Source organism: Brassica napus, chromosome A3 (genome assembly GCF_020379485.1).
Source record: "Brassica napus cultivar Da-Ae chromosome A3, Da-Ae, whole genome shotgun sequence".
Classification (NCBI taxonomy): Eukaryota; Viridiplantae; Streptophyta; class Magnoliopsida; order Brassicales; family Brassicaceae; genus Brassica; species Brassica napus.
Window position 1 is genome coordinate 5,390,842 of NC_063436.1, and position 26,784 is coordinate 5,417,625.

At 34.2% G+C, this 26,784-nt stretch overlaps 8 protein-coding genes across 18 annotated transcripts; 3 read left to right on the forward strand and 5 right to left on the reverse strand.

The window, feature by feature from the left end:
* Positions 1-2,211: 2,211 nt before the first annotated feature.
* LOC106436451 (GATA transcription factor 21) lies at positions 2,212-4,464 on the forward strand. Its single transcript, XM_013877421.3, has 3 exons — positions 2,212-2,624; positions 2,921-3,397; positions 3,683-4,464. Exons 1-3 carry the CDS (start codon positions 2,370-2,372, stop codon positions 4,103-4,105), a joined length of 1,155 nt encoding a protein of 384 aa, XP_013732875.3. The 5' UTR covers positions 2,212-2,369; the 3' UTR covers positions 4,106-4,464.
* A 743-nt stretch (positions 4,465-5,207) lies between these two features.
* Positions 5,208-8,431, forward strand: BNAA03G10570D. Of its 9 annotated transcripts, none has more exons than XR_007333542.1 (11): positions 5,210-5,877; positions 5,961-6,129; positions 6,219-6,292; positions 6,369-6,499; positions 6,611-6,689; positions 6,813-6,901; positions 6,995-7,279; positions 7,383-7,824; positions 7,921-8,049; positions 8,124-8,193; positions 8,331-8,431. XR_007333542.1 is itself a non-coding variant. In XM_048772926.1 (11 exons), exons 1-10 carry the CDS (start codon positions 5,853-5,855, stop codon positions 8,161-8,163), a joined length of 1,434 nt encoding a protein of 477 aa, XP_048628883.1. In that variant the 5' UTR covers positions 5,219-5,852; the 3' UTR covers positions 8,164-8,193; positions 8,331-8,431. The 9 variants fall into 9 exon arrangements, 6 of the variants coding, with proteins under 6 accessions (XP_048628883.1, XP_048628881.1, XP_048628880.1 ...); XM_048772926.1 differs by having other exon boundaries at positions 5,219-5,877; positions 7,383-7,829; positions 8,158-8,193; XM_048772923.1 differs by having other exon boundaries at positions 5,224-5,877; positions 7,383-7,829.
* Positions 8,432-10,627: 2,196 nt separating this feature from the next.
* LOC106436397 (transcription factor MYBS3) lies at positions 10,628-12,522 on the reverse strand. Its single transcript, XM_013877364.3, has 3 exons — positions 11,879-12,522; positions 11,385-11,584; positions 10,628-11,004 (listed from the first exon to the last, which is right to left on the reverse strand). The coding sequence occupies exons 1-3, from the start codon at positions 12,156-12,158 to the stop codon at positions 10,777-10,779; spliced, it is 708 nt and encodes a 235-aa protein (XP_013732818.2). The 5' UTR covers positions 12,159-12,522; the 3' UTR covers positions 10,628-10,776.
* A 920-nt stretch (positions 12,523-13,442) lies between these two features.
* LOC106443284 lies at positions 13,443-14,827 on the reverse strand. 3 transcript variants are annotated; one of them, XM_048772961.1, is made up of 2 exons: positions 14,550-14,827; positions 13,443-14,315 (listed from the first exon to the last, which is right to left on the reverse strand). In XM_048772961.1, exon 2 carries the CDS (start codon positions 14,305-14,307, stop codon positions 13,633-13,635), a length of 675 nt encoding a protein of 224 aa, XP_048628918.1. In that variant the 5' UTR covers positions 14,308-14,315; positions 14,550-14,827; the 3' UTR covers positions 13,443-13,632. The 3 variants fall into 3 exon arrangements, with proteins under 3 accessions (XP_048628918.1, XP_048628924.1, XP_048628914.1); XM_048772967.1 differs by having other exon boundaries at positions 13,443-14,289; positions 14,550-14,826; XM_048772957.1 differs by having other exon boundaries at positions 13,443-14,321; positions 14,550-14,824.
* Positions 14,828-17,430: 2,603 nt separating this feature from the next.
* LOC106441577 (putative F-box/FBD/LRR-repeat protein At5g56810) lies at positions 17,431-20,037 on the reverse strand. The gene is made up of 3 exons (XM_013883381.3): positions 18,833-20,037; positions 18,610-18,747; positions 17,431-18,511 (listed from the first exon to the last, which is right to left on the reverse strand). Exons 1-3 carry the CDS (start codon positions 19,727-19,729, stop codon positions 18,236-18,238), a joined length of 1,311 nt encoding a protein of 436 aa, XP_013738835.3. The 5' UTR covers positions 19,730-20,037; the 3' UTR covers positions 17,431-18,235.
* Positions 20,038-20,398: 361 nt separating this feature from the next.
* On the reverse strand, positions 20,399-22,831 carry LOC106443283 (putative F-box/FBD/LRR-repeat protein At5g56810). Its single transcript, XM_048772956.1, has 3 exons — positions 21,515-22,831; positions 21,013-21,400; positions 20,399-20,700 (listed from the first exon to the last, which is right to left on the reverse strand). The coding sequence occupies exons 1-3, from the start codon at positions 22,241-22,243 to the stop codon at positions 20,546-20,548; spliced, it is 1,272 nt and encodes a 423-aa protein (XP_048628913.1). The 5' UTR covers positions 22,244-22,831; the 3' UTR covers positions 20,399-20,545.
* Positions 22,832-22,962: 131 nt separating this feature from the next.
* On the reverse strand, positions 22,963-24,914 carry LOC106443282 (putative F-box/FBD/LRR-repeat protein At5g56810). Its single transcript, XM_013884853.3, has 3 exons — positions 23,907-24,914; positions 23,677-23,808; positions 22,963-23,594 (listed from the first exon to the last, which is right to left on the reverse strand). Exons 1-3 carry the CDS (start codon positions 24,780-24,782, stop codon positions 23,322-23,324), a joined length of 1,281 nt encoding a protein of 426 aa, XP_013740307.2. The 5' UTR covers positions 24,783-24,914; the 3' UTR covers positions 22,963-23,321.
* Positions 24,915-25,159: 245 nt separating this feature from the next.
* LOC111207580 (outer mitochondrial transmembrane helix translocase-like) lies at positions 25,160-26,681 on the forward strand. The gene is made up of 2 exons (XM_022705765.2): positions 25,160-25,947; positions 26,049-26,681. Exons 1-2 carry the CDS (start codon positions 25,845-25,847, stop codon positions 26,357-26,359), a joined length of 414 nt encoding a protein of 137 aa, XP_022561486.2. The 5' UTR covers positions 25,160-25,844; the 3' UTR covers positions 26,360-26,681.
* The last annotated feature ends 103 nt before the right edge of the window (positions 26,682-26,784 follow it).

A 26,784-nucleotide genomic window follows, 5' to 3' on the forward strand; every position in this document is an offset into this window, starting at 1 on the left:
AATGGCCCTGATCAGCTCGATTTTCAAGAACCCTATGCAGAAGAGAACTAGTAAAAAAAACAAAAAGAAGAAGCGACAGAACTAGTCAATGAGACAGAAGTCACAGAACTAGTCAAACTACCTTTGGTTTGTTTTTGTTTTAATGAAAACCTTTGATTTTGTTAGTATTGCTTGTATGATGATGATAGTACCAGTTCATTTCTAAAAAGAAAGATGACAAGATCAATTTTGAGTTGGATCAACATGATCCACGACTTTTTAAAACGTTTTCTTTATAATTAGGGGATAATCCAGTTTTTTTTACCATCCTATTAATTGGAACTTTCATTAGATCTTTTCAATTTAAGAATAAACATTGATAATTTATGTTTTTGCATAAATTATTTCTCTTCATACATAAAATTTTGCTTGAACTTGGATTCCGTGATTTAGACAAATATTTTCTGTCTAGGACAGCTAAGTTACTTATCAATTGCATATATGTCATCGGATATGGTAAAATGTAGCACCAAAACTTGAAGTTGACGGTAAAAAGAGAGAGATTGATAGATCACATTCACATTTCCCTAAGAAAAACTACTAAGTATAAATCGTTGCTTGATAATTTAGCCTAAGGAATTAATATGTATATAAATATAAATTGATGGACTGATTTTAAATTTAAAAATGAAAACGAATTGTCTCTTTGTGTGTGTGCGGGTCCTCAGTGATCTGTAAATCTGATAAGAAGGAACTGAATAAGTTTGGCAATACTAAGGTGGGGATCTGTTCTTCCTTTACCATTCTAAACCTATCTCTTGTCTTTTGTTATTCTCTCTTCTCTCCCTCTGCCTCACTTCTCATCTCTCAAATCATGTTTCTCTCTCCTCTGGAAGAGATTATTGATGGATCACATGTGTTGAAAGGATCACGAGCTACATCAAGTATATTTACAGGTTTCAAAAAATCTATGCACTGGGTCAACTTTAACTATTATTAGTAAATTAAAAATAATATTGAATTTTTTGTAAATAATAATGAATAAATAAATTATTGTATAAATATTTAGCAAGTAATGCTAGGATTAATCCCCTAACAAATAAAATCTATAATCTTTAAGTACTAACCACTACTACTACGGGGTGTTAATTAAATAGATCCACTAACTTTTTTTTCATTTATGTTTCTATCTCTTTTCTATGCTAACTGATTTTTACTTTTTAGTTTATTAATACGAGTGGATATCTCCACTAAAATACTAGTTTTCAGTTTTTGTTATCAATATACAAATATATGAACACTGGTCAATTAATCAGGTTAAATATAAATGTTGAATAAATTTTTTTCTATATTTGACCAAATATATTCTAAACTCGTTTCTACCGATACTAGTTAGGGCAATACTAGTATCAGAGACAATCATAAAATAGAAAAGTCACCAAGTTTTTTTGGTAAAATAAAGTCAGCAAGTTGATGATACATCTAAACTTTTTAGTACAAACCAAATAAACCTTTTTGTTTTTAGTTTAAGGGGTATGAAAATAACATGAATTCTAGGAACCCTAGATTTGAAAAGATCGACTACAACTAAAAGAATCATTATTATCAAGATTCGTGTGGCTCTTACCCTCCAAATATTTATATAAAATATGGTCTCATTTTTCATTTTTCTCTGTTTCTCTAGTGGGGTAAGGAAATTAGATAGGGTTTGTTTTGAATGGAATCGCCCGCTACAATTCCATATACACAGTTTGTCGCATGTGTTTGGTTTCCTATGGGCGCCATGGACTCACGTGAACCGCTAAGTTAATTAAATATACGTAAATTTTCTACTTTCTTTTAATAATTTTCTACTAGCTTATCCAGTGACCATACTAGCAAAAACATACAGTATAAAAAGAGCATTTCATCTTGGATTGGACATCCTAAAACATTGGATCAACCAAGATCGTTACATAATTGGTTACATATAACTTAAACGATAAATTATAAATATAAATAATTTCTCTGGTATTTAAAAGAATAAAAATAAATAAAGTCTCTCATTCTGTTAGTTGCTTTCTCTTAATCTATTATTAAAAATTCAATATAAAGGATAATCCGAACTAATATTTGTTGTGGGTTTACGATCAGACTGGTCTGAGGGTAGAAATTAAAAACAGTATCTTTTATCCATGTCTTCGAGAATTCACTGCACAAGTTGATCGTTATATATATATATATATGTATAATAGAAACCATGTTGGGCTCCTATCTCATCTCATAGCATTTAAAAGGGATCATACATAGTACAGATTGGACTCTTTTAGTTTTGCTGTCTATGATCTCTCTGAGCTTCTCATCTAAGATCTCCCTCTCTCTATTTGAGTTTTCATCTCTCTTTCTCATCAATGGGTTCGAATTTTCATTACTCTATAGATCTAAACGAAGATCAAAACCATCATGAACAGCCCTTTTTCTATCCTCTTGGATCCTCTTCGTCTCTTCTTCATAATCAAGTTCTTTCTAATTCGTCATGTTCTTCCTCATCCATTTCGTCTCTTTCCTCTTACCTTCCTTTCTTGATCAACTCTCAAGAAGACCAACATGTTGAATACAAAAACACGTATCATGTTGATCATGTCCATCTTTCTCAACCCCTCAAGGTATATACACACACACCACATACATAGGTGTTTATAATCATATATCAACCTTAATTAGTTGCGTGTATATATATATATATGTGTTATTTTGAATGATCTGGCCTTTTTAGTTAGTTGTTGATATGATGCCTGATCATGTAAAGTTCATACAATGAATATTTAGTTTTTAAATCTGTATTGAGAAATATTTGCATGAAAGAAGCTTAAATTGTCGAGTTAAAGGGAGAATCTTAAGAAACCACATAAATAATTACTTTGTTTTGTTAATTATAACCTTGATCCTTGATATATATCAGGCCAAGATGTTTAACAGTGGATCGTCATCATCCTACGATCACATGGTGCCAAAGAAGGAGACAAGACTGAAACTAACAATAAGGAAAAAAGATCATCACGAAGACCAAACCGATTTTCTTCATCAAAACCAGACAAAATCCAATTTAGACTCCGACAAGTGGATGATGTCCCCAAAGATGCGGTTGATCAAGAATACAATAACCAACAATAAACAGTCCACCGATCATACTAGTAAAAATAATAATGATCATAAAGAAGATCACCACCTTTTAAACCAGAAGATTAGTTTGGAAGAAGATCACGATGAAGATCTCAAGAAAATCTCGCCCAGGACGACCACGGCCGTGACCAGGGAAAATCGCGACAATACAATCAATGAGAATGGTTATGGTAATAACAATGGCCTGATTAGGGTTTGTTCCAATTGTAACACCACCAAGACTCCTCTTTGGCGAAGTGGGCCTCGAGGTCCCAAGGTAAATTAATTAATTTTTGGTATTGTATCTTATACTATTTATACCTTACTTATATTTGTGAAACACGTAGTTTTTTTTTTGGAGAACCTTTATTATTGTAAAACACATAGTTATGTGTTAAATGGCATATATATTTGGTTTATTCAAGTTTAATGCATCTTTAGACTTCATGACGCTTTTATCCTGAATGATATACACACGACTTTAAAATTATGTTCTATAATTTGATCAACTACAACTCATACACGCACATGATTAATATTCACAAACTTTTTTTTATTACAGTCTCTTTGTAACGCATGTGGCATAAGACAAAGAAAGGCGAGGCAGGCCGCAATGGCTGCAGCCACAGCTGAGGGCGACCAAGAGGTGATGGCGGCACGGATGCAACAATTACCGGTGAAAAAGAAGTTGCAAAACAAGAAAAAGCGATCTAATGGAGGAGACAAATACGATATTACTCCCCATGTAGGGGCCTATACAAAAAAGTGCAAGATCAAAGAAGGAGATGAGTACGCGGCTGCGGTTGCCGAGATTAGTAAATCAACAACTTCTTCTGATTCTTCAGTTTCATCCAACAAACTTCGCTTTGACGACTTGACGATAATGTTGACCAAAAGCTCAGCTTATCAACAAGTGTTCCCACAAGATGAGAAGGAAGCTGCTGTTTTGCTCATGGCTTTGTCGTATGGAATGGTGCATGGCTGATCAGATAATGACAAAGTCTTCTGATAACAAATGGAGGTTAATTTTATAAATATATATACATAGTAATCAAAATAATGATAAGATTTTTAAATCTTGGAGTGATTCATGTGGGTTTTGCAAGTAGGTCTAATATGAGAAGCCTAAACATTTTACAATAAGAATGTGTGAGAGTTTAATATAATAATTAATAGCTCTATATTATGTTTTGGGAGATTTTGGTTTAGGGTTTAATAGTTTATGTTGTGTGTTTTTTCCCTGATGGAGCAATGATCACCGATAATGTGGGTGTTCTTTTATTCCATCTTTATATTGTGTTACGTGATTTGAGAAATAATATAAAAAAATTATTTATCTTTTCATCTTTATACATGCCACCTCAATGTTAAGATCAATCATAAATTGTGACCGATTTTAAATGTGACATTAACAAGCCATTCAACTTTCTTAAAGAGGCTTAAAGATGAATATATATCAATAATTGGATAAAAATCATTTGTGAAAATATTCTGAACATATTTATCAAAAAAAAAAATATTCTGAACATATTTATGAACGGATGAGGGAAAAGATGGTCGATATCACATATGAATGTGTGTATAGGACGAGATTATGTGCGCAGAAGATAATGTGTTTGTGTTGCATTTAAAGCGACGACATATCAAGTTAAAAGAGATCTTCAGAAAATTTCAAGCCCACATATTTTGTTATTCTACTTATCATAAAACTATCTTACTAATTTGTTTTCATGGGGTTGACCTAATTCAAAAAGTGTTTTTATTTCTTTCCTTTCTCGTCTTTAATTTATTTTCCTGCTATGTTATTGTTTATAGGGTCAGTGTCTCCACGGTAGGACTGAGCGTTTTTATCCCAACCCGAAGTACCTACCTAAACTTGAACTCGAAAAACCGAAATCGAATCCGAATTGTTATACAAAATATCCGAACGTGACTTATGAGCTTAGCATTTTGGGATTTGGTTATAACTCGAACCGAACCGAAATCCAAACTAGGATTCGAAGATATCCGAAATTAGTTAAATATGTTAGTGTTTTATATATGTTAAAGTGATTTAGATATTTTAGAGTATTCAAAATATTTTTGTAGTTTATTTTATTTATTATTTTGAATATTTTTTTAATTAATTTAGATAGTTTAACTAATTTTAATTAGATTTATGAATAATTTTTATATTTTGAATTTTTTGTCAATTTTTGAAGTTTTATATATATATTTTTGGACGATTTCAAATATTGGTTACAATCCGATCTGAACCGAATTTGGAAAGAACCGAGTCGAACCCAACCTGATAATTAATAAACACATGAACGAGACTTATGAACATAATACCGAAAATCCGAAAATTTGAATCAGTTGAACACTAAACCGACTAGTCCCGAACGCCGAGCCTACTCCACGGTATGGTATCCTACTAACCATGTATGGGTTCTATAAAAAGTGTAAAGTGATAAATCCAATGTTTAAAAAAATATATATTTAGTCATTAATACCAGTTTTTAAAGAGAATTTTATACATCTATGAGTAGTTAGTTAGTTAATTAATGACACTCATCAAGAAAAGAAATAATTATTGGGTCCCCCTCTCAACTCCCTCAATATTTCAAAATCAACTTACAACCACAAACATATATTTCCATCTAATCCTCTGTTTTCGATTTTCCCTCACTCTTTCTCTTCTTCCATAACAATAAAAAAAAAAAACCAGTCCTGCGTGTGTGTACATTCGATCAATGCCAGGAACTATACAAGTTTCAGGTAACAGCAACGTTCGATTTCTGGTAAAAATACCCTTTTAACATAGTTTTAGCACTTATTACATGTTCTGTCCAAATCCTCAGTTCTGGGTCTTGTTGATGTTCAGACAGCTTCTTCAACCACTTCCATTAAAGGTATCAACTTGACTCTGTTACATATATTGCTTTACCAAAAAAAACTCAACTTCTTTTACTTGGCAGTTGCTATGGGGAAGATAGAGTATCGAACTTCGGATTCAGGAGACTACATTTTGTAATTCATCTACTCTGATTAATTTTGAAATTTCAAAATTCTTGAAAGTCTGACACTTTCTTGTTTCTTTGACTTAACTTCGGCAACAGTCCAGTCACGAGGCTCCAGGAAAACTTGATTGTTACATTGGTAGATGTCAATGGTAACGGAATATTACACAAAGGTAACTTTTTACAACTCTTCAGAGATCAAAATGCTTGTGGGGGTTTCTGAATTTGTGTAATTTTTTCGGAGGTTAGAGATAGAGACCAGGATGATCATAGAGAGTGGCTTCTTGGAAGAGAAAGTTTTATTCAATGGCTATGGAAATGTCCAACTGAAAATGCAGTTTGTTCTTAGTGAAGAAGATCGAAACCGCATACGTTTCCTGGTAAACAACTTCTTGATCATGTTGACATGCTCTGTTTTTATGTTCATTGGAGCTCTGCAAAATTTCAAAATCTTGATGAATCCATTGGTTCTTGATTGATTGATTTCAAAGAGACAATCTGCATTGAGAAAGAAGCACAAGGAGCTTGTAGGTGGCAGTTCTTTTACCAAATCTAAAAGCATTGCTTCAGGTTAGTAGATGAAAAAAAAAACAAGAATGTTACTCCTCTGTTTTGGTTTTTTAAAATTGTTTTGTTTCTGTTTCTAAATGTTTTTTTGGTTTTGTTTTTTTCTTTCTCTTGATGTTATGAGAGATCTGTCTTCTCTAAGTCCAATGCAAACCGGAGACACTGTGGCTGCTGCTAGTCCAAAGACAGCTCTTGCTCAGGAGACAGAGCTTAAAGTATGATTATCAGTCACTTTGATAATCACTTTCACTCACACAAATTTCAAAAGATTTTCATCTTTGGCAATTTGATTATTTCACTCTGTTTAGACTAATGCAGATAAAGAACCGGTTTCGTCAAATCTTATAACCTGGAAGGCTGAAGTAACTGAGAAGAAGAAGAAGAATCAACCATCTTCTTCAGATGTTTCTTTAAGCAAGAAGCTCCCTGAGGTTAAGAAACTCGAGAATGTATCGTTGGTGAAGCAAGAAGATAAAGGTTTGAGCAAACCGGAAAAGATCCCTAATAGGAAGCCAATGCGGCGGAGTTTGTCAGAGACAAACTTGAGCAATGTTCGGAAAATGATTAGCACCTTTGAAGTTAAAGTGACTCAGGTATAATGTCTTTTTTGGAGGGAGGGTTTGAGTATGAATCTTTGTGATCAAGATCTTTTAAAAACGTTTTGGTTAAGATTCTTTAGATGTTTTTTTTTGACAGGATACAAAACTTCAGACTGGGAAGAGTCAAACTGATGATGTGAAGGAGAAACCTAAGGCGCAGTCACAACCAAAAAGCTCTGTTAATATAGAGAAACCGAAAGAAAGGAAGATAAGTTCTGAGGATATGGAGAAGACAGTGTGTAGAGATAAGACAGAGAGATGTGATGATTTAGTAACAGCTTCAAGAGAGGAAAGGCCACTAATAATAGAGGAGAAGAGCCTTGAAGAGAGCACTAGAAGAAGTGACTCGCTGAGTAAGCAAAGGAGAAGAAGAAGCTCGGTGGTGGAAGTAAGGAATGATGAGAAGAAACAGAGCAAACCTGTGCGTTTGAAGGATTCTCATCTTGAGAATGCACGAGGGTCACGTCTCTGGATATTTCCTGATGAGGCAAAGGATGTGTTCCAGAAGAAGACAGAAGAACCCAAGAAGGCAAACACCGGTGAGGTACAAAAGCAGTTGCCTTGGTGGTTTTGTTTTTACAAATCTTTGTATGATTATATCTTAGCTTCTGCTGTTTACTCTGTAACATTTTCAGAGGGGACTCAGCTGCAGAAGCATTGAGAAAATGAATATCAACAACAAGTGGAAGAACATTGAGAGATTGAAGAAACAGAAATCTCAGACATCTGCAGATTCAGAAAACTCAAGAGGACCTGTTGGACAGGTAGGTTTTTATAAACATACATCATTAACCAAATATTACTTAAAATATGTTCATCGTATATGTGTGATTTTCAGGTGATGCGTGCACTGATTGTGGTGGGTTTTGCAGGCTTAGTGTTTTTGACACGGAAATGAACTTAAACAGGTTTGTGTTCTGCTGAAAAATGAAGCCTTCTGTATTTTTTCCCCTGTTTTCTTCTGATGGAAGGAAACTCAAAATAGGTTCCTTGTGATACAAGCTTCAGCCTCAAATTTATTTGTCTCCTTTGATACATTTTGCAGATGAGCCAAACCTGCATTTTGTGATTGTAATATTGGAACAGTTCTTTTCAAAACAAGACTGTAAAAGATATATTGTTGCACATAATAATAGTTTTCAATGATATGCTTATATGCAATCACAAAAATAGAAATGTCCATTCATCATTGCTTCAAGTTAATTTGGTTCCATTTCTACAAAAAAAAAACTGTTGACAAAAAAAAATTGAGGAAAACTTTACAAATTGTCATGTATAGCTTTTCACTATAGTGTATTATATTATGAGTAATGTAGTGACAAAAAAATCAATGTTGCATGGAAAATTAACATTTTCACTATACGAGTAATGTGGATTCTGAGCATTTTAATGACAATTTGACATGGTTCTACACTTAAATAAGACTCATACTGGTGAAAGACAGAAGATTGTTGACAAAGGATCTTATTCATTATTGGGCGACGAGCCTTAATTCAGACTTGTGCAAGGGTTGTTCACATATTGGCACATGGAAACAATTCAGAATTTTTTTTTCTTCTTCTTTGTAAGGGATGTCACTTATCGGTGAATTTATGCACCATTGTTAAGTTATACATGTGGTTATATTGATAATTTGTAAAGTTTTTCTCAATTATTTTTTTGTCAGTTGTTTTTTTTGTAGAAGTAGAACTAAGTTACTTTGAAACTATGATGAATAGAGATTGTATAGAATATAGCGAGCTCTTAGTTTATTAACATTTTCATTTACTCTCATGATTTGCTAAAAAAACTTGTAACAGTAGTTGGTTAATGATGTTTCTATTTGTAGAGGATGTATCTTAGGACCAATTTGTTAAAAACTTTGATTGTCTTAATGTAATTTGTTAAAAACTTTAATTTTGTATAAATAATTCGCTTAAATTCCATAAACTTCATTCGACTAGTTCAAAGATTGTTTATAATAATGTCTCTGGTTAAAAATTCTCCAAAATCCGCTACTGCTCATTCGTTTAGTTGCCAGTCGATGCAACATACAGATTTGGAAGAATGTCGGAAACACACATTATGAAGTTGTTGCTTTGAGATTAATATAACGACTACGGATGATAGGTATTTTCATATAAAAACTTGACATTCAGATCCAAAAATGGATTGTTTGAGCTTGTATCCGTAGATAACTTGGTCTATACTAATAGAAAGATGTTACAGTCCACTGATGAATATCAAATATTTTTCTTAGTCTATGCGGAAAAAAAAAGAATATCATATTAACAGACATGAACCGTCTTGTTGTATTGGATCCTTGATTGGGTAAGACTTTTTATTAATGAATGGGTTGCCCAAAAAAGTTTCTTTTCCTTTGAGATTTCACAAAAAGAGACCAATATTTTTTGAACTTATATAAATCGATTTCTTACAAAGAATTAAATGTAGATCTCCAAATCTTAAATCTGAAAACCAATTATGCAAATATGAAATCCCTTTTTCACCTTAGAGAAGTTCCTTAAAAAGAAGATATCAGATTGCATAAAATGTTCTATGACTCATTTTATTTAAGGTTATCCACATCCCAAATTACAAAGACAGTAAATTAAGCTAGTTAGCATATTAAGGAGCTTTTTTATTCAGATAGTTCTATTAAAAGAGATAAATATAATTAAAACTGATAAAAATTAGATATACATTTTTATTTAAAAATTATATTATGAATCAAAGTGTTGATGCTCTGTATTCGCGAACATAAATATTTTAATCCCTTATCTAACTTATGAGTGAACACTCATACATGTATTTTCTTGCATTTTTATTTGAAATCCTTTTTTCAAATTTTATATATATATCAAACTTGCTAAACTTTAGGACAAACAAAAAACTCTAAGCTAGTGGTTTCATTAATATAGTCGTAAGATGATCTTGGTTCAAGTGGGATATCCTAATATCCAAAATCTCAACCAAGAAAAGAAAAATGGCTTTTTCATATCTATTGATGACATAAAAAGGAGAACATTTAGTCCTCCAATCACTTTGTTTCCTTTCCAGTAGTAGTGTCACTATTAACACAGCTTGCACTTTAATATAGAAATGTTTAAAATGTGTATTGTTTTCCCCAACAACTAAATTATTTCGATTCTGAAAAGTTCTCTCGGTTCTGTATTAAAGTGGATTCCAAATTATTCTATGTAGAAGATATAGCTCGGCAACTAAGGATTTCTGTATGCATTGTTACAACTCTACTGTATTCGATTAAGTTGACAAAAGAAAAAAAGGTTTGCTAAATCGCTTTTGGGCACGCAAGGCAAAATCTCTGGTTAAAAACTTTATCATTGCTTATAGAAATAAATGTGGACGCAAGGCAAAAATCTCACAATGATAAAGAAATATTCACCAAAACTAAGATGGACCAGAATCAAATTAGATAGGATCGATGGTTGATATATGTAAGCATTTTAGTTATTCTAATTACACCCATTATTTAACGAGTTATATGTATTTCACGTAACGCTTATAGGTCTAATATTCGATTTGGAAGACTGATGAGACGCAAGCTTCAGATCAAGATCGAGTCCACCGGTGTTACCCGACACGGATATTTCAGGATCTGGATGTCCGAGACAAGGATCAGTCAATCCTTGTTTCCAAACAGCCCCTGTGGGCGATCCAGTGTGATCATCATCATTACATGGAATGGAACTATTTTCTTCAACGTTGCCGGCCGAAACCTGTTGAATATATAGATTGATGATTCAAGATTTTAAGTTTTTATAACAAATCAAGAAAAGATATTTTCATATACCATTCTTATTATATAAAGCTTAGACTATAGTAAAATATCCACATTTTTGCTTATAAAGATTTTGACATCTGGAGTGGTAAAAATGTTGTCAGAAAGTGGTAAGAATATTTGGAAATTATATTATTAAAAACATACAAATTATGCCTGATCCTTTTGAAGATGTGACATTTTTCCGTTATGGACTTTCCTTAAAACCATTGAAGTTTTTACTTTACCTACGAAGAGTTTAATTTCCTTTTGTTATATAGAAATTATAAAATAAGATTGGAACGTTGACCAAAAAAAGAAAATAAGATTGGAACTTGCCATATCGAAGAGGCTAGTGCGGCGTCTCTTGTGATGGAGAGTGGTGGCTTGACGAATGAAGTATTTTTGAGCATGACTTGCCACTTGTGTCGGAGATTTTGTGACGACGAAGTTTCTAGAGATTCCTCTCCAATCTCCTTTACCAAGCTTCTCTAATCCAATTAGAAACAGCTGGTGCTCTTTTTCCGTCCATGGAACCCCTACTCATAAAGAAAAATTAAAATGATCTCATTAACTGAAAAAGCCTTAACAAAAGCTAACGATTATAAATACAATATTTATTGTCCGCAATGAAGCGGTTGCATCGCATGCTATTCTTGTTTGATTAATTAACTTCAGAACAGTTGATTATAACACGGTTATATGGTACATCTTTGTGAGAAGTGTTTAACTTTATATGATAATATATTCTGCAACTTTATAACATGTCAATACTTATCATAGTCCGACGGACAAACCCAAACAAGAATGTAAAAATATGTCAAAGCTGTAACCTTTTTTGCGGTCGGGTGTTTTGTGGGTGAGACCGTCGGAGAGATAACCGGCGAAGGAAGAGGAAGAGGAGGAACATGCGGGTAAGCAATCCATGCTAAAGCTTTTCTTCATTGCGGCAGCCAAAATTGACGAAGGTGGAGGAGAACTGGGACCTGGTGGTGGTGAAGAGCCTGTGGTGTCTACATGAACACCAAAGAGCTTAATGACTCTGGTTTTGTTGGCAAAACATGTTCTTGAATTATGTCCTACGCTTCCACAGTGTGAGCATTTCCTGCCCATTGCAATGAATAAGCAAGAGGAAAGAGAAAGAAAGAGACTATGTTGATGATGAGGAGAGATTTTGGGGTTTATGTAGAATGGTGGAGAGCATAGAGATAGAAGATGATTGGATAGGCGAAGTTTATTTATTGGACGATGCGACAACTTAAATGATGTAGTCCAAGTTGGTGTATTTCTATGTTTAGCCAATAAAAATGCGAGTTTACGCTAAAAAAGGGGGATGGAAAGCTGTCTTTATCAGTGGGGTTTTGTCATTAATATGGACTAAAATGTAGATTATAATCTAACTGAAGTGGTCATAAAAATGAAATCTTCATTTATTTTTCCCGTAGTTTTTTTATTTGAACTTGATTTTGCTTTGTATTTATGTTTTATAGAATCTGTGATTTGAAAAGAGAACGAGATATACATAGCAATTAACAAGAAGGGAATACATATGAATTATAGTTACAAAATATATGTATCATATAAAAGCTTACATCCTAAGTTCAAAAAATAATAATATAAAGGCTTACATCCTTCATAAGAAATGTATCTTCGTGGTTGAGAGAGGGAAGACTTGGATCCTCAAAAAAAAAAAAAAAAAAAAAGACTTGGATCCTCCAATAGTCTTGGGCTGGTGTGTAGTTGGATCATGGATGACCTAATAAAATGTGAATAAATAAAAACAAAACTACATTAATTTACTATTTTGTAAACTAGAAAATGACAAAAGAGCCTTATTTATTCGACAAAGACGTATTATATATTAATTTTTTTGTTTGATGGTAAATATAATTTGGATCTTATGTTTTCCAATATATAAGTTGGACGGAAGAGTCATCCACATACTATATTTTATTTTATTTAAAAGATTGCCTGATTTGTTCAGATATGTGTAATCGATAACATTATTAATCAATAGTAGACAAAGCACTACTATCCGACATGCAAGTAGCTATTTATTATATATCAACGGTAGAATTGGTCCGCAATATGGATTGCTTAGTTCGGCATGTCGAGCTAGTAATTAGTATTGGAGGACAATGATGACTATTCATATATAATAATCTACTAATGTTGATTCTATCTTCTATTGCATTTAGAAATGTGACTGGGATTCATATCTATCATATTAATAAAAAAAATATTATAATGTTGATTCCTTTCTTTTTGTCAAATATTCATGTTGATTCATTCAGGTACAGTGGTTGGGATTTTATGATTTATCATATACCATCAATTTTTGATTTATCATGCCAACATATTACAAGGTTTTGTTACTCTAGTGAAATTCGTTTTTAGTGAAATAGGTGATTTTTTTTTTCTAATTTAAAAATAATCATAAAATGTTGCCTTCCAAGATAATATAACATATGAATTGCGAGTGCATTTCATCCACAATAACAAACACACATCACACTCTTTTGGTTGCTGGATTAACAACTTTTACATGCTTCTTTAGCTAAAATTATGCAAACGACCAATGATCTCTCTACCGCCTGACTTTCTTGTTCTTTGAATAGCATTCTGAGGTTTCATGACCCTTCTTCCTGCAAAACTCACTCCCGGAAGCTTCTTCATCCATAAGCCTTTGCCCCCACTCATCACCTCGCAACATCTCAACAACCTCAGCGATAGTAACGTCTTTTAAAGTTCGAATGTATGATACAGACTCATTAAAACTGGCGGGTAACTTCGTAATAATCCTAAAGATGACATCATCATCAGGAATGTTTCTTCCATAGAACCTTAGCCGGTTCGCAAGATCCATCACTCGCCAAGCAAACTCATCAACACTTTCTTCTTCTCCCATTATCAAATTCTCATACATCATCCCAACATTCTGTTTCTTCATATCCCGAATACTCTCGGTTTCTCCGAACTCCGCCTTCAAAAGTTCCCATGCTTGCTTCGACGAGGTAGCTCTTGTTATCCGAAGAAAGATTGTGTCTGTTACCGACATTTGAAGCATGTAAAGTGCCGACATATCCTTGATTCTCTGTGACTTAACCAACTCTTCTTCCATAGGCTGATCCGAGGTTTCACTATCTATAACATCCCATAGGTCACGGGACATCAATAAGGTTCTCATTTTGATACTCCAAAGCTCATATTCGTTTCCATTAAACACCGGAACAAGCTGTTGCATCTGCGTTTGAGCCTCCATGGCTATTACTATTTCTTGTTGTTAAAGATGAAGATCAAAAGTCATAAGCAACAACTACAAATCCATAAAACTACACACATGATCTATAGTTTTCTAATTATCCTAAACATGATCCAAAGACACTAAGCTCAAAAACTCCATTTTCTTTTACTTTTACCTTAGCAAACATGGAGATCTCTAGTCAACACCATGGACAAGATTCAAGAACTTAAAGGACGTGGGGGGTTATAAGCTGAAATTACCTTGGCTTTTTGCCACTGAGAACTCGGAGTGTAGTGCAATAACGGGAGATACGATCTCGACTTTGTGTCGGTGAGAAATCTATACTTGTTACTCTGTTCTTCATTGTTTTAAAAGGAAGAAAAGGAGTAAAAGACACGTGCCACAAACACATGAATAGAAAATCTACCTAACGCACAGCTCTCCAAAGGATTTCAACATTGTAACTCAAGAAGACTACACCTCAATATTTAAATTTTAAATACAAAACTACTTAAATAATAATTATTTTTTTCAAAGAAAACTATATATGTATTTTACTTTTTCTTTGGTCGAAATTTTGTTTTGTTTTTAAACATCTGATCCAATTAATAAGGATACAAATCAAGAAAAAAAAACTAAAACTGGTCGTAAAAATCAAACAATATCTCAGATTCTTTAAAAAATATATAAAATCAGCACTGACAAAGATAAAAAAAATCATGTATTCATTCATCAATTCAACTAGAATTAGACCAAACAAAGCACTTGACTAAAGTTAACACCAAAACAAAGAATGCTTTATTCCCAACATCTGGCAAAACAAACGCTCTACTTATTACTCTGGACAGAGAGGAATCACAGCACAGTACTCACCGGAATGTGTCTCAGGGAGACAAACCCTCAACTATTCTCTAACATGATGCAGTTTAGCTACAACCCAGACTTACGAAAAACTTTACTAAAGGCTTCTATTTTTTTCTCCTTTTCTCATGCATTTAATTGAAAACGTTTGTTCAGAACAAAAGATAGATCAAAACCAAAAACGAAATCAAAACCAAAAAAACTTTTAACTCCCGCTCCTCTTCTCTCCGTGGTCTCTCCGTCGATGCCACTTGGGAGACTTTAACCTTTCTGATGCTCCGTTTGCTTTGAGAGACATTTTCCGAAGAGTTTGACGTTTCACGTTTGTCACCGAGACATTTTTCCACACCAGTGACCGACTCTTCTACAGATTCTTGAGCCGGTTTCGTATAGTATTCATGAACCAGCAAGAAATCAATGAGATCACTAATAGAAAGTGTTTCCGCTTCTTCGACTAACGCTTCATTAAATCTTAAAGGCAGAGAGGAAAGAATTTTCTGCACCACTTCTTTATCTTCGACCTCCCATCCACAAGACTTCATACGAAACACAAGTTCCATTAGCTTATCAGTAAACTGATGAACTGTTTCTGTGTCACTCATTTTCATATTATGATACTCTTTCTTGAGATCAAGAAGCTTTCTAGCTTGAAACAAAGGACCTCCTAGTGATTTCACTAACAAAAGATCCCATGCCTCCTTTGATGATGTAGCAGACGCTATCCACGGAAAAATTTCAAAGGCTAATGCATTTTGGATCATATGAAGCGCTGTTGTGTCCTTCATTTCCATCCATTGTTTCCGCGAGGCTGAATCAGTGGATGATGATGATGATGCATAACCTTCTTCAAATTTTTGATATGCCGATGAAATTTCCTCTTGTTGAAATATTCCTGTCTCCACGACATCCCATAGATCGATAGCCTTCAAAAACGTTTTCATTTTTACGCTCCAACACTCATAATGAGTCCCATCAAACACAGGAACAACCATCGTCATAAGCCCTGAATCGAAACTTCAATTTTATTCCAATAAGTCAAAAAGGTATTGTGGGCAAAGATAAATATCTACACAAAAACACCTAACTATTAGCTGAACTATGGATCCATATCTGAATAATAACTAAAAAATCATGGAAGAATAAATAAGCATTTTTTTGTCAACGAAATATATTAAGTGGTTACAACCGGAGCCAATGCTCAACGGTAAAACGATAAAAACCTGAGTTAATCTCAACGAAAAGCTGAACAACAAAGATAGTACACTAAAATTAGCACAAACACTAAAATATGAAGACTTAAATCATATATACATATTACTGTTATAGAGGACTGTCTAACCGCAAGTGGAGCGTCGAACAGGGTCCAAAAATATAAAAATAAAAAATTTAAGAATTTTTTAAAATATATAAATATTTTTTTTGTAAAAAACTTTATAATTTTAGATATAATGCTAAATTTATAACTTATAATAGAAAACATCAGATAAAGTTATTAAATTTTAAAATTACTTGATAAAATAAACACGGTATAAAATTAATTTGAGACGGCCCTGCTGTCATGTTTTCAAACCAGAGCAAGTTTGCAAGGCACGTGCACGTTAATAGAGTTCCATAGACATAACATTGTAGGCATTTACAAAGTATTATGTAAATTATCGCCATAAGTTATAAAAAAAATATAAGATCTTTTGAACTGTTGCCTCTTCCCAGCTTACGCATATGGAATTGTCAGATTCAGTAAGAACTAGGAGATGCTAAACTTGGTCAAAGAAAAACCCAGCAAATTCATATAAAACACACCATGTGAAAAAAAAACACAGTGGATTAATGTAGAAACTTTTGATCTGAAACCAAATCATTGTTTCTGAAAAGATTTATAAATTATTCAAAAAGAGAGATCTTGTAGTATTCGAAGGAAATCGACATTGTACCTGATTTTATCAAGTATACGAGCACACCCAAAAAAACAGCTCGCATATAACCCTAATATTTTCTATTTATAACCTAATTTTGGTATAAGACCGTGAAGTTTAAAAGGAAATATTCCGAGATCTTTGCGAAGGAAACGGCAGCCAAAATACAAAGCACCTTAAAAAAAAAAATCTCGCTAATTAGTTAAGATTTGTTTTGATTTTTCTATTATAATTTTTTTTAGAACAAATTTAGAAGATTTGTTTTGATTATAATCGGATTATTAGGTTTGGCGGTTAGTAAATTTGAGATGCCAAGTTGATGCCTCTTGGACGGACTCAACAACTGGAACGGGTTTGGGCTTTGTCTTGTTGGAGCTTGTTAAAGAGGTGATCACCGGACAAAGAAAATGCCAACAGCTGAAATCTCCACTTCATGCGGAAGCGGAGAGCATATACTGGGAAATGAAGGAAATAAGCAACCGAAGTCTCCAACAAGTCAGTTTTGAGTCTGATTGCCTACAGGTGGTGTACATTATCCAGCACGTCAAACCTTGGCCTGCCTTGGATCCTGAACGGGATCAAATTGGCTCAATACGTTCTTCCTTTGATACTTTCTCACTTAGTTTTATTCACCAATCTTTGAATATTCGTGCGGATACTTTTGCTAAAGTGGCCCGATCAGTTGAAGAAGACTGCTCTTTAGTAGAGGTTAAGTTCCCCTTGAGGTCAGCTCATGAAGCGCATGTATGGAACAATATGAATTTGGAATGAAGCTTTTGATGACAAAAAAATTAAAAACAAATGGCAATGAGTTTGAAATCTTGTGTTCCTGCCTAGCCTAACCACTGAAGAGTTTTAAGATGGATGATGGATCAAACATTCATGATAAAGGCACCAGAGTTAGGTACGTAGCAGCATGCCATTCTGATTTACCTAGTTGAGTTTGAGAATTTTGTAGGTTAGAAAATGTTCGATTAAGCTCAGAATTAGTTGCCAACAATGTAGTTTGAGATATAGTTATCTTTCTTGAGCATTAAGATTTTCTGAGCGTTGCCCAAAAAAAAAAAATTTCTGAGCAATTATAAGGAGCTAGCAAGCTATAATAGCTTTTTGATATTTTCTTAGGATTCATAAACTCCTCTGTTTCAAACCTTATAATATAATATAAAACGCTAATAATCCAGTAACAAAATTACAAGCTGACATGAACCTTTAGTCATAGATCTCAACTCCTTTTCTATCAGCATACGCTTCTCCGTGTCCGTTAAATATAGAGAGATCGTAGCAGTTTTCAAACAATGAGCGTTTTTCAGAATATAAGTGGCGACTTCATTCTCTTCCAGTGTTCCTGCATAGCCTATCCATTCAAGAGTTTCCAAATGGAAGCTCAAGCATTCAGGAACAGATCTCGGTTGATCCTCGATACCTCTCTTAGGAAACCAATGATTCTGAAAAATGTAAGAGCATTTAACTTAATTAAACCTCTTGAAACATATTACTGGACCGATTTGGTTTTCGAGCGAAAAACAATCTAATGTGATGTTACCTGGTTGAGCTTGAGAGATCGTAGCTTAGGATACTCTTCAAGCAAATGCGTAAGCAGACTCAACTGAATTGTATCGTAAATATGTAGTTCCAGATGAAGAATCCGTTTGGAGATTAATGTACCCTTAAGATGTGAAGCCTGCACGCGAGACACAAAATCAATTGAAATGTTCAAAGGAAAACAAAACCTAGGTTGCGTGGAAAGAAAGTTTCAAGCGTTTTACCAATATTGAAGGGGATAACCTTAAGGAAAGATGCTGAAGTGCGCGGAAATAAGTTAGAACTTTCATGAGCTTCCCTGTTTCTGACTCAAGCAAAGAAATATTTGCCTCCACCAGCTTAGGCATATCCTCAACAAAATTAAAACAACCTCCACGATCGTTGATCTTTAAGTTGTTCAAAGAAGGAGTGTTTATCTCGAATCTTAGATCATCGTAACAATGATATACAGATTCTGTATCAATGGATAATCTCTGTAGAGTAGGGACTGATATAGTGAACACAAAACGGCCATGACTGCAAAGTCTTTGGAGGTAGAGATCTTCAAGAACAGGACAAGCCGATAAAACTCTTTTGAAAGATTCTTCTTTGTACTGAAACCTCACACGTGTGAGGTGCAAAATTTTCAGGGAAGGGAAACAAACAGGAGAGTCTACAACGTCCACAGCAATCCTGCCTTCGAGTTTCAAGACAAGGAGTGTTTTGAAGACTTTGAGGTTATTTGGGAATCTGATGGGAGAGTAAAAAACCTGATGATAATTCAAAGTGATTATGATCTCTAGGAGAATGGAACGGATGTTTGGGAATAAGAGAATATCTATGGAATCAGAGTATTCCCCAAGTTTGATGTTTAGGGTTTTGAGAACAGGAGCTTCGTGTAATGGCAAGGACATGCGACAAAATTGGTCAAATCCAAGGGAACCATTGTAGGGACATGTTTCGTCATACACAAGCGTTGGCATCATCTTCCGCACATAGTTCCATCGTTTAGACAATAAGCTTGTGGACAATGCGATTCTTACCGGAACCAATGAGAGGATTCGAAAGAGCAAGTCATCAGGTAGGTGACTGATCGTATCAGAACATGTTACCTCTTCAATTCCCAATCTCGCAGCTTTCATCGCCCAGTCGTTTGAGATATGAAACCCTAATTTTTGTTAAGGTTTCCTCTCCTTTTCACATATTATTTGTGTATTATATAACTTAATAACAATAGTTTATTTTAACATTCATATCATTGATATTTTTTCAAATGCATAAGTTGATTTCTTTGCCAAAAAAAACATAAGTTGATTTCATACCTTTTTAGTAAACATATTTATTGATTACGATATTTTACTATTTCCTGCCTATGTATGATTTATTTTCAACAAAATATTTGGTTTATTAAATATTAGTGTTTTAAAAAAAAACTATGTTAATTGCATGTGTAATAATATAAGTAAGATGAGCAATCTACAAATTTAATGTTTTTCTCCTACTTCCGCGTAAGATGTTCAGAGCAGGGGTATTAAAAACTATAAAGCTAAAGCTATCATAGCTTCTTCATCTTATCGTTGGAATCATAACATCCGAAAGAAACTAGGTCAATCAAAGAAAAAAACAGCTCTATTTTCAAAAATTGTATAAAATCACAAATATTGATATAATCTATATACTATTAAAACTGAAGTACAGATATAAACTAACCCATAAATTAAATATTTTAATACATTTAATGCCATGATATATTAATTAATCTTAACTTTCAGTATTTATTGCTTTTTCGAATTTGAATCATACTACCTAAATTGATCATAATTAATTCTTTACAAAAATAATTTTAGTTAACTCATCTTATGCAGCAATATATATTTTCACTTTCATTATTAGGTGCTCATTTCTTTTCTTTAATCAAAATATCCAACGGTGTAAATCAATTGCTATTGTTGTTTGAACTAGTTCTTTATGTATCGGGGTTTGAAGAGGTGACCTGATGATTTGATGGATCGGGGTTTTGGTGGGAACCGCATGAGAGGAGTGGTCGGTACAGAAACTTGAGCATTTTCCCATGACCTTGCCTCTTTTATGGCCTTTTCCATGATCTCCTTATCTGAAATACATTGATCCTTCATCATAATCTAACCATTAATCATGCACGTTGAATTTAATTTGGTCGTAGAGCTGGTTATTTTCTAGTATACAGCACAAAATAATTTTATTCCTTCTTGTTTTTCTTTTCTTTTTGGTAGATATGTGTTGTTCTGAAAAAAAAAATCATCTTGAAAAAGTCTCGTTTGGACCATGAACAAGACAAAACTCAATATTCTCTTGCAACCGAAGAAACTCCTCTGTTAAATAGATTCCAACAATAACAAGGTAAAACAAAGATTCTAATAATAATGTCGTGGAGTTACAAGCTTACATGAAGTGGAAGCCTTAGGCATAGATTTCAACTCCTTCATCATCAGTCGTTCTTTCCTCCTGCATCGACGATCTCTTGAATATGCATAGATCGCAGCGGTTTTTAAACAACGAGCGTTCCGCAGGATGTAACGAACGATTTCTTTCTCTTCCAATGTTCCACCGTAGCATATCCATTGAAAAGTTCGTAGATGGAAGGACAAGCATTCAGGAACAGAACTCGGGTTACAGACTGAAGGTGGTGGATCTGATGTAGTACGCTCTATAGTCAAATAATGATCTATCTCCTGAAGCTTGAGGACTTGTAGTTTAGGGGAATGTTTGAGCAAATGCAAAAGCACATTACGGGGAACTTTGCCGTAAATACATAGGTCTAGATGAAGAAGCCGCTGAGAAATTTTATCGGCAAGAATCAGTACCTGCACGTCACCCAACATTACAAGGGTTATCAAAAATAAAAAGAAAAAAGTGCTAGTTTATCAAATAAAACAATAACAGTCTACCTCCTTAGCATATAAAGGTATCGAAAGAAACTCGACTGAAGTAAGAAATCTGAGAAAATCTTTAGGACGTTGATCAACTTTAAGGGTAGCCTCCACCAGATTAGGCATATCCTCAGTAAATATGATATCACCAGAGAAATCTTTGATCTTTAAGTACTTCAAAGAAGGAGAATTTGTTATCTCGAGTCTTTGGCGACCGCGAAGTCTAACTTCATTGATTAAGAGATCTTCAAGAACAGGACAAGACGATATTAGTCTGCAGAAAGATTCTTCATAACGGAACCACACATGTGTGATGTGCAGACTTTTCAGGGACCGGAAACAAACCGGTGGGGAAACATCAAATTCAAGACAAAAGATGGTGTGGAGTTTCAGGACGACCAGTTTTTTGAAGACTGTTTCAGGGAAACAACTTGGGAGTATAAGAGAAACAGATTGTTTCTTTAGTTTGATCGTTAGGGTTTTGAGTACAGTAGCTTCATGTAATTGCAACGACCTGCGGCAAAACTCGAGAAATCCATGGGAAGTCATGTTCGGACAAGAATTTTCAACGTACTCAAGCACTGGCATCATCTTCCACAGAGATATCCATCGTTTAGAGAGTAAGCTTGCATTCATTGCCTCGCTTATTGGAACTAATGAGAGTATTCCTAAGAGCAAATCATCGGGTAAATGACTGATCATATCCGAGGATGTAACATCTTCGGTACCTAATATTGCAGCTGACATTTCCTCCAAGAACAAAAAAAGTCTGAAACTAGATTGGAAAAAGAAATATCGTAGGTTATGAAGGAGAGCTAAAACCCTAAGTAGACTTTGTGAAGCACATCAACCTGAACAAACATTTTTAGGCTTTTTACTTTATTTAATATGTGGGCTTGAAACCCTCGAAAATTTATATTAAACCCAATAGACTCTTTTAGTATAATGCACTTGAAACTCTATTAAGAATATTTTCTGACTGAAAAAGGTGGTATCACCTATTTACCAAAAACTCGAACGAAGTAAATAACTCCTTCCAACAAAAATTGAATTTAGTTTGTGGAATATTTTGAAAACTACTTTTACAAAATATCATTTTAAAAGAATACACCATCACACAAAATTAATTTACCATATAAATCTAAATGATCTCTCTTTAGTTTAGGATATCACATATTTTTAATATCTTTTAGTTTCTTATTATTTGCATTGCCCCGCTGGTTAAATGTTATTAATGAGAATAGTAATTTATTATTCTTAACAATAGGTTATGGAGATTTCTTGGTTCATCATGTTATTGCTTTAGATTTATATACAACTACATTGATCTTAGTAAAAGATGATTTAGATGCACATGGTTCCAAGTTATTGTCAGATAAAAAAAATTTCAGGTATAGTTTTCCTTGCCATGGTCCGGAACGAGGGGGATTTGTGATATTTCGGCTTGGAACGTATTTTATTTGACAGTTTTCTAGATGTTAAATACTATTGGATGAGTTACTTTTTATTGGCATTGAAAACACGTCATATTATTGCAAAGTAACGTTTCACAGTTTAACGAATCTTTCACTTATTTGATGGGATGGTTAAGAGATTATTTATGGTTAAACTCTTTGCAAGTTATCATAAATATAAAAAAAATAGTTAAATATTTATATTTTAATTAATTTTTTTAAAAGTAATTCCGCAGTATACACTTTGGTCAACGAAAAATATGAAACACTTTGTTCTCAAATGCTAATCCAATACCTTTTTACTGAGAATATATGATATTTCTGAAGTAAAGTCAATTTCAAATCCAAAATGTATTTCCCGGAAAAAAAAGCTATAATTCGATTACAAGCTGACATGAGGCCGAAGCTTTGGAAATAGATCTCAAATCCTTCATCATAATCTGACCATTATCCATGCTCGTTTTCTGTAATGAGATAGTAGCAGTCTTTAGAAAATGAGCGTTTTTAAGAATGTAAACTGCAGCTTCTCTCTCAGTCAGTGTTCCTCCATAGCCTGACCACTGGAGATTCTCGAGATGGAAGCTCAAGCATTCAGGAACAGAGACTAAGCAGTACAGTTGGTCCTCGTTAACTGTGAGATATGGCTAGGAAACATAAAAGACATCGTATTAGATCAATTCAAAAGTTCTTGAAACTGATTACTAAAACATGAAAATGTGAACTTACTTGGACAAGCTTGAGAGATCGTAAATTAGGAAAATATTTCAGCAAACCCAGAAGTAGATTAGAGTAAAAGCTGTAGCCTAATTCAAGATGAAGAAGCCGTTTGAAGATTAAACTATCCGTAAGATTAAGAATCTAGATACAAAAAAAAAAGCACAACGTTACTTAATCTTGAAAGCAAATGATATCTTCAAAGAATATGAAACCGAGGTTTGCGGGAAAAGGGATTTTACTATTGCAGGATATAAACGTATCGAAAGACGTTCAAGTGAAGAAAGAAATTTCCGAAGCTTCTTAATTTTCGATAGATGAACTTTTACATCCGCCTCCACCAACTTAGGCATATCACCAACGAAATTATAACAACCTCGGTCATCGAAGATCTTCAAGTATTCCAAAGAAGGTGCACTTATCTTATGTATCGTGGCATCGTAATAATAGTAGGCACCTAGTGTAGTAATGGATAACCTCTGTAGAGAAGGGGATGATATACTGAACAAAAAACGTCCAAGACCACAAAGTCTATGGAGGATGAGATCTTCAAGAGCAGGACAAGCCGATAAAATTCCTTTGAAAGATTTTTCGCACCGGAAATTCACACATGTGAGTTGTAACCTTTTCAAGGAAGGGAAACACACAGGAGAATCTACAAAGCTCAGAACAAAGTTGCCGTGGAGTTTCAAGACAAGGAGTGTTTTGAAGACGTTGAGGTTATTTGGGAATCTGGTGGGACTGTGATAACCAGAAGACAACGTGATTTTGATCTTCAGGAGAGTGGAACGAATGTTTGGGAATAACAGAGTATCTATGGAATCATATTGATTTGTAAGTTTGATATATAGGGTTTTGAGAACAGGAGCTTCATGTAATGACAAGGACATGACACAAAATTGGTCAAATCCAAGGGAACCATTGTAGGGGCATGATTCGTCATACATGAGCGTTGGCATCATCTTCCGCACATAGTTCCATCGTTTAGACAATAAGCTTGTGGACATTGCCATTCTTACCGGAATCAATGAGAGGATTCGAAAGAGCAAGTCATCAGGTAGGTCACTGATCCTATCAGAACATGTCACCTCTTCGTTTCCCAGTTCCTCAGCTTTCATCGCCCAGTCGTTTGAGAGATCTGAAGGAGTAACCTTATTTTTGGAGCATAGAGAAAAAGAGGTAAATGAAACCCTAATTTTGTTAAGGTTTTTTTTTCTAGGACCTTGGTATTTTACCCGAACCCAAAAACTCAAACCGTAATCAACCCAAAAATACCTGAATCCGACCCGGTTTTGATACAGACTCAAAAATTAGGGATATTTTATAATCTTCCTTCCTTCTATATAAAATTTAGCCCATGATCATATATATTTACTTAAGATTTTTTAAAAGCTAGAGATAAAAAATTAAATTAAATCAGTCCAGCCAACCATTATTAATTTAGGGGAAATTTTACTTTTACACTTTGTTGGATACCACTTTTCAACTTTACCATAAGGCTAAGGACATTTTCAAAAATACCACTTTCATTAGTGAGCAAAAGACAATAATATCCTTACCTTATCTTCTTCTCCACCATCAGTTTCTCTCCCTCTCTCCGAGTCCCCGTCGTCTCTCTCTCACCGTCGAGTCACCGTCGTCTCTCTCTCCTTCTGGCGTCTCTCTCTCTCACCGTCTAGTTCCGGTGTGTCTCTCTCACCGTCGATCTCTCTCACCGTAGACTTCCGGCGACGAAATCGATTCAAAATCTCCAAGATGTTGACTCCTATACGTGATTCACAACTTGTATGTCTCTAATTTCTGTATTTGTTTGTTCTCTAATTTCTGTATTTTTTGTTTGATTCGATTTTGTGATTTCTCTTATCGAAAAATCAAACAAGGTTTTCTTAGATATCTCATTTAAAGAGGTCGATCTAAGAGAAACTGATTTGATAGTGAAACGTTGAGAGTGAAAACATTGAGTATTTGAAAACTTAAATCTGGTTTTGGAGTCATATTAAGATTGATCTGAATGGTTTCGGCTAAGAAAGAGATTTTCCGATAGTGAAAACTGCATATTAAAGAAGAGATAATTTACGATAGTGAAAACTGAATATTAAAGAATTATAACCCCTTATAAATCTGGGTTTCATGAGATTGTTGATAAATACAACTCAATGATTTATAAGTAAAGAAAAAAGATGCATGAAACAAAAGTCATAGGTACAAAAGTCACAAATCAAGAAGCCATGGCAAACATGAAGACTAAGTTTATGGCTTTATGGGATGGGTTTTCTACTGATCGTAAGTTGAATCCTTCACCTTTCAGATCACTCTAGTGCAGTCTAGAGCATGCTCTACTTGGATACAGTAGTTTTTAAATGAGTATAATGGTTGCTTTGTAGCGAATGCGAGGGTGATGGTACTTGCTGCAACAAACAGACCATCAGAGTTTGATGAACCAATAATGAGGAGTCTTCCTCAAGCCTTTGAGATTGGAATGTCTGAACGTAAGGAGAGAGCTGAGATATTGAAAGTGACGCTGAAGGGAGAGAGGGTGGAGCCTGATATTGACTACGATCACTTAGCTTGTCTATGCGGAGGCTACACCGGATCAGACATCTTTGAGCTCTGCAAGAAAGCAGCTTACTTCCCTATCAGAGAAATCCTAGAGGAAGAGAGAAAATGGAGACCATGTCCTCTAAGTTTCATATGAAAATGTCCAATGCTGTTGCATTCACCAAATTTGCAAGTGTTGATGTTGTGAGTTGCTATCATTTTGTTTGTCAGGTACCTAGGACATTGTCACAGTTGGATTTGGAGAAAGTTCTTGCTACGTCGAAGAAGACGCTAGTTGCAGCAGGCGAGTATTGTGGATTGAGATGGTCAAGGGAACCAGATGAGTTGGAAGCAGCTACTTTGTGTATTTTTTTTTGTTTGAAGAAATTCAACGAAGGTAGGTTTAGAACATGTCGATTTAAGGGAAAGAGTTTCAATAGTAAACATTGAATTTTCGAAAAATTATAAACCTTTATAAATCTGGGTTCAAGTAATTTTAGGATTTTCGTTCCTCTGTTATCCAAAAACAAATAAGGTTGATTTAGACTTATCATTTGAATAGTTCTAGTTAGGAAAAATATT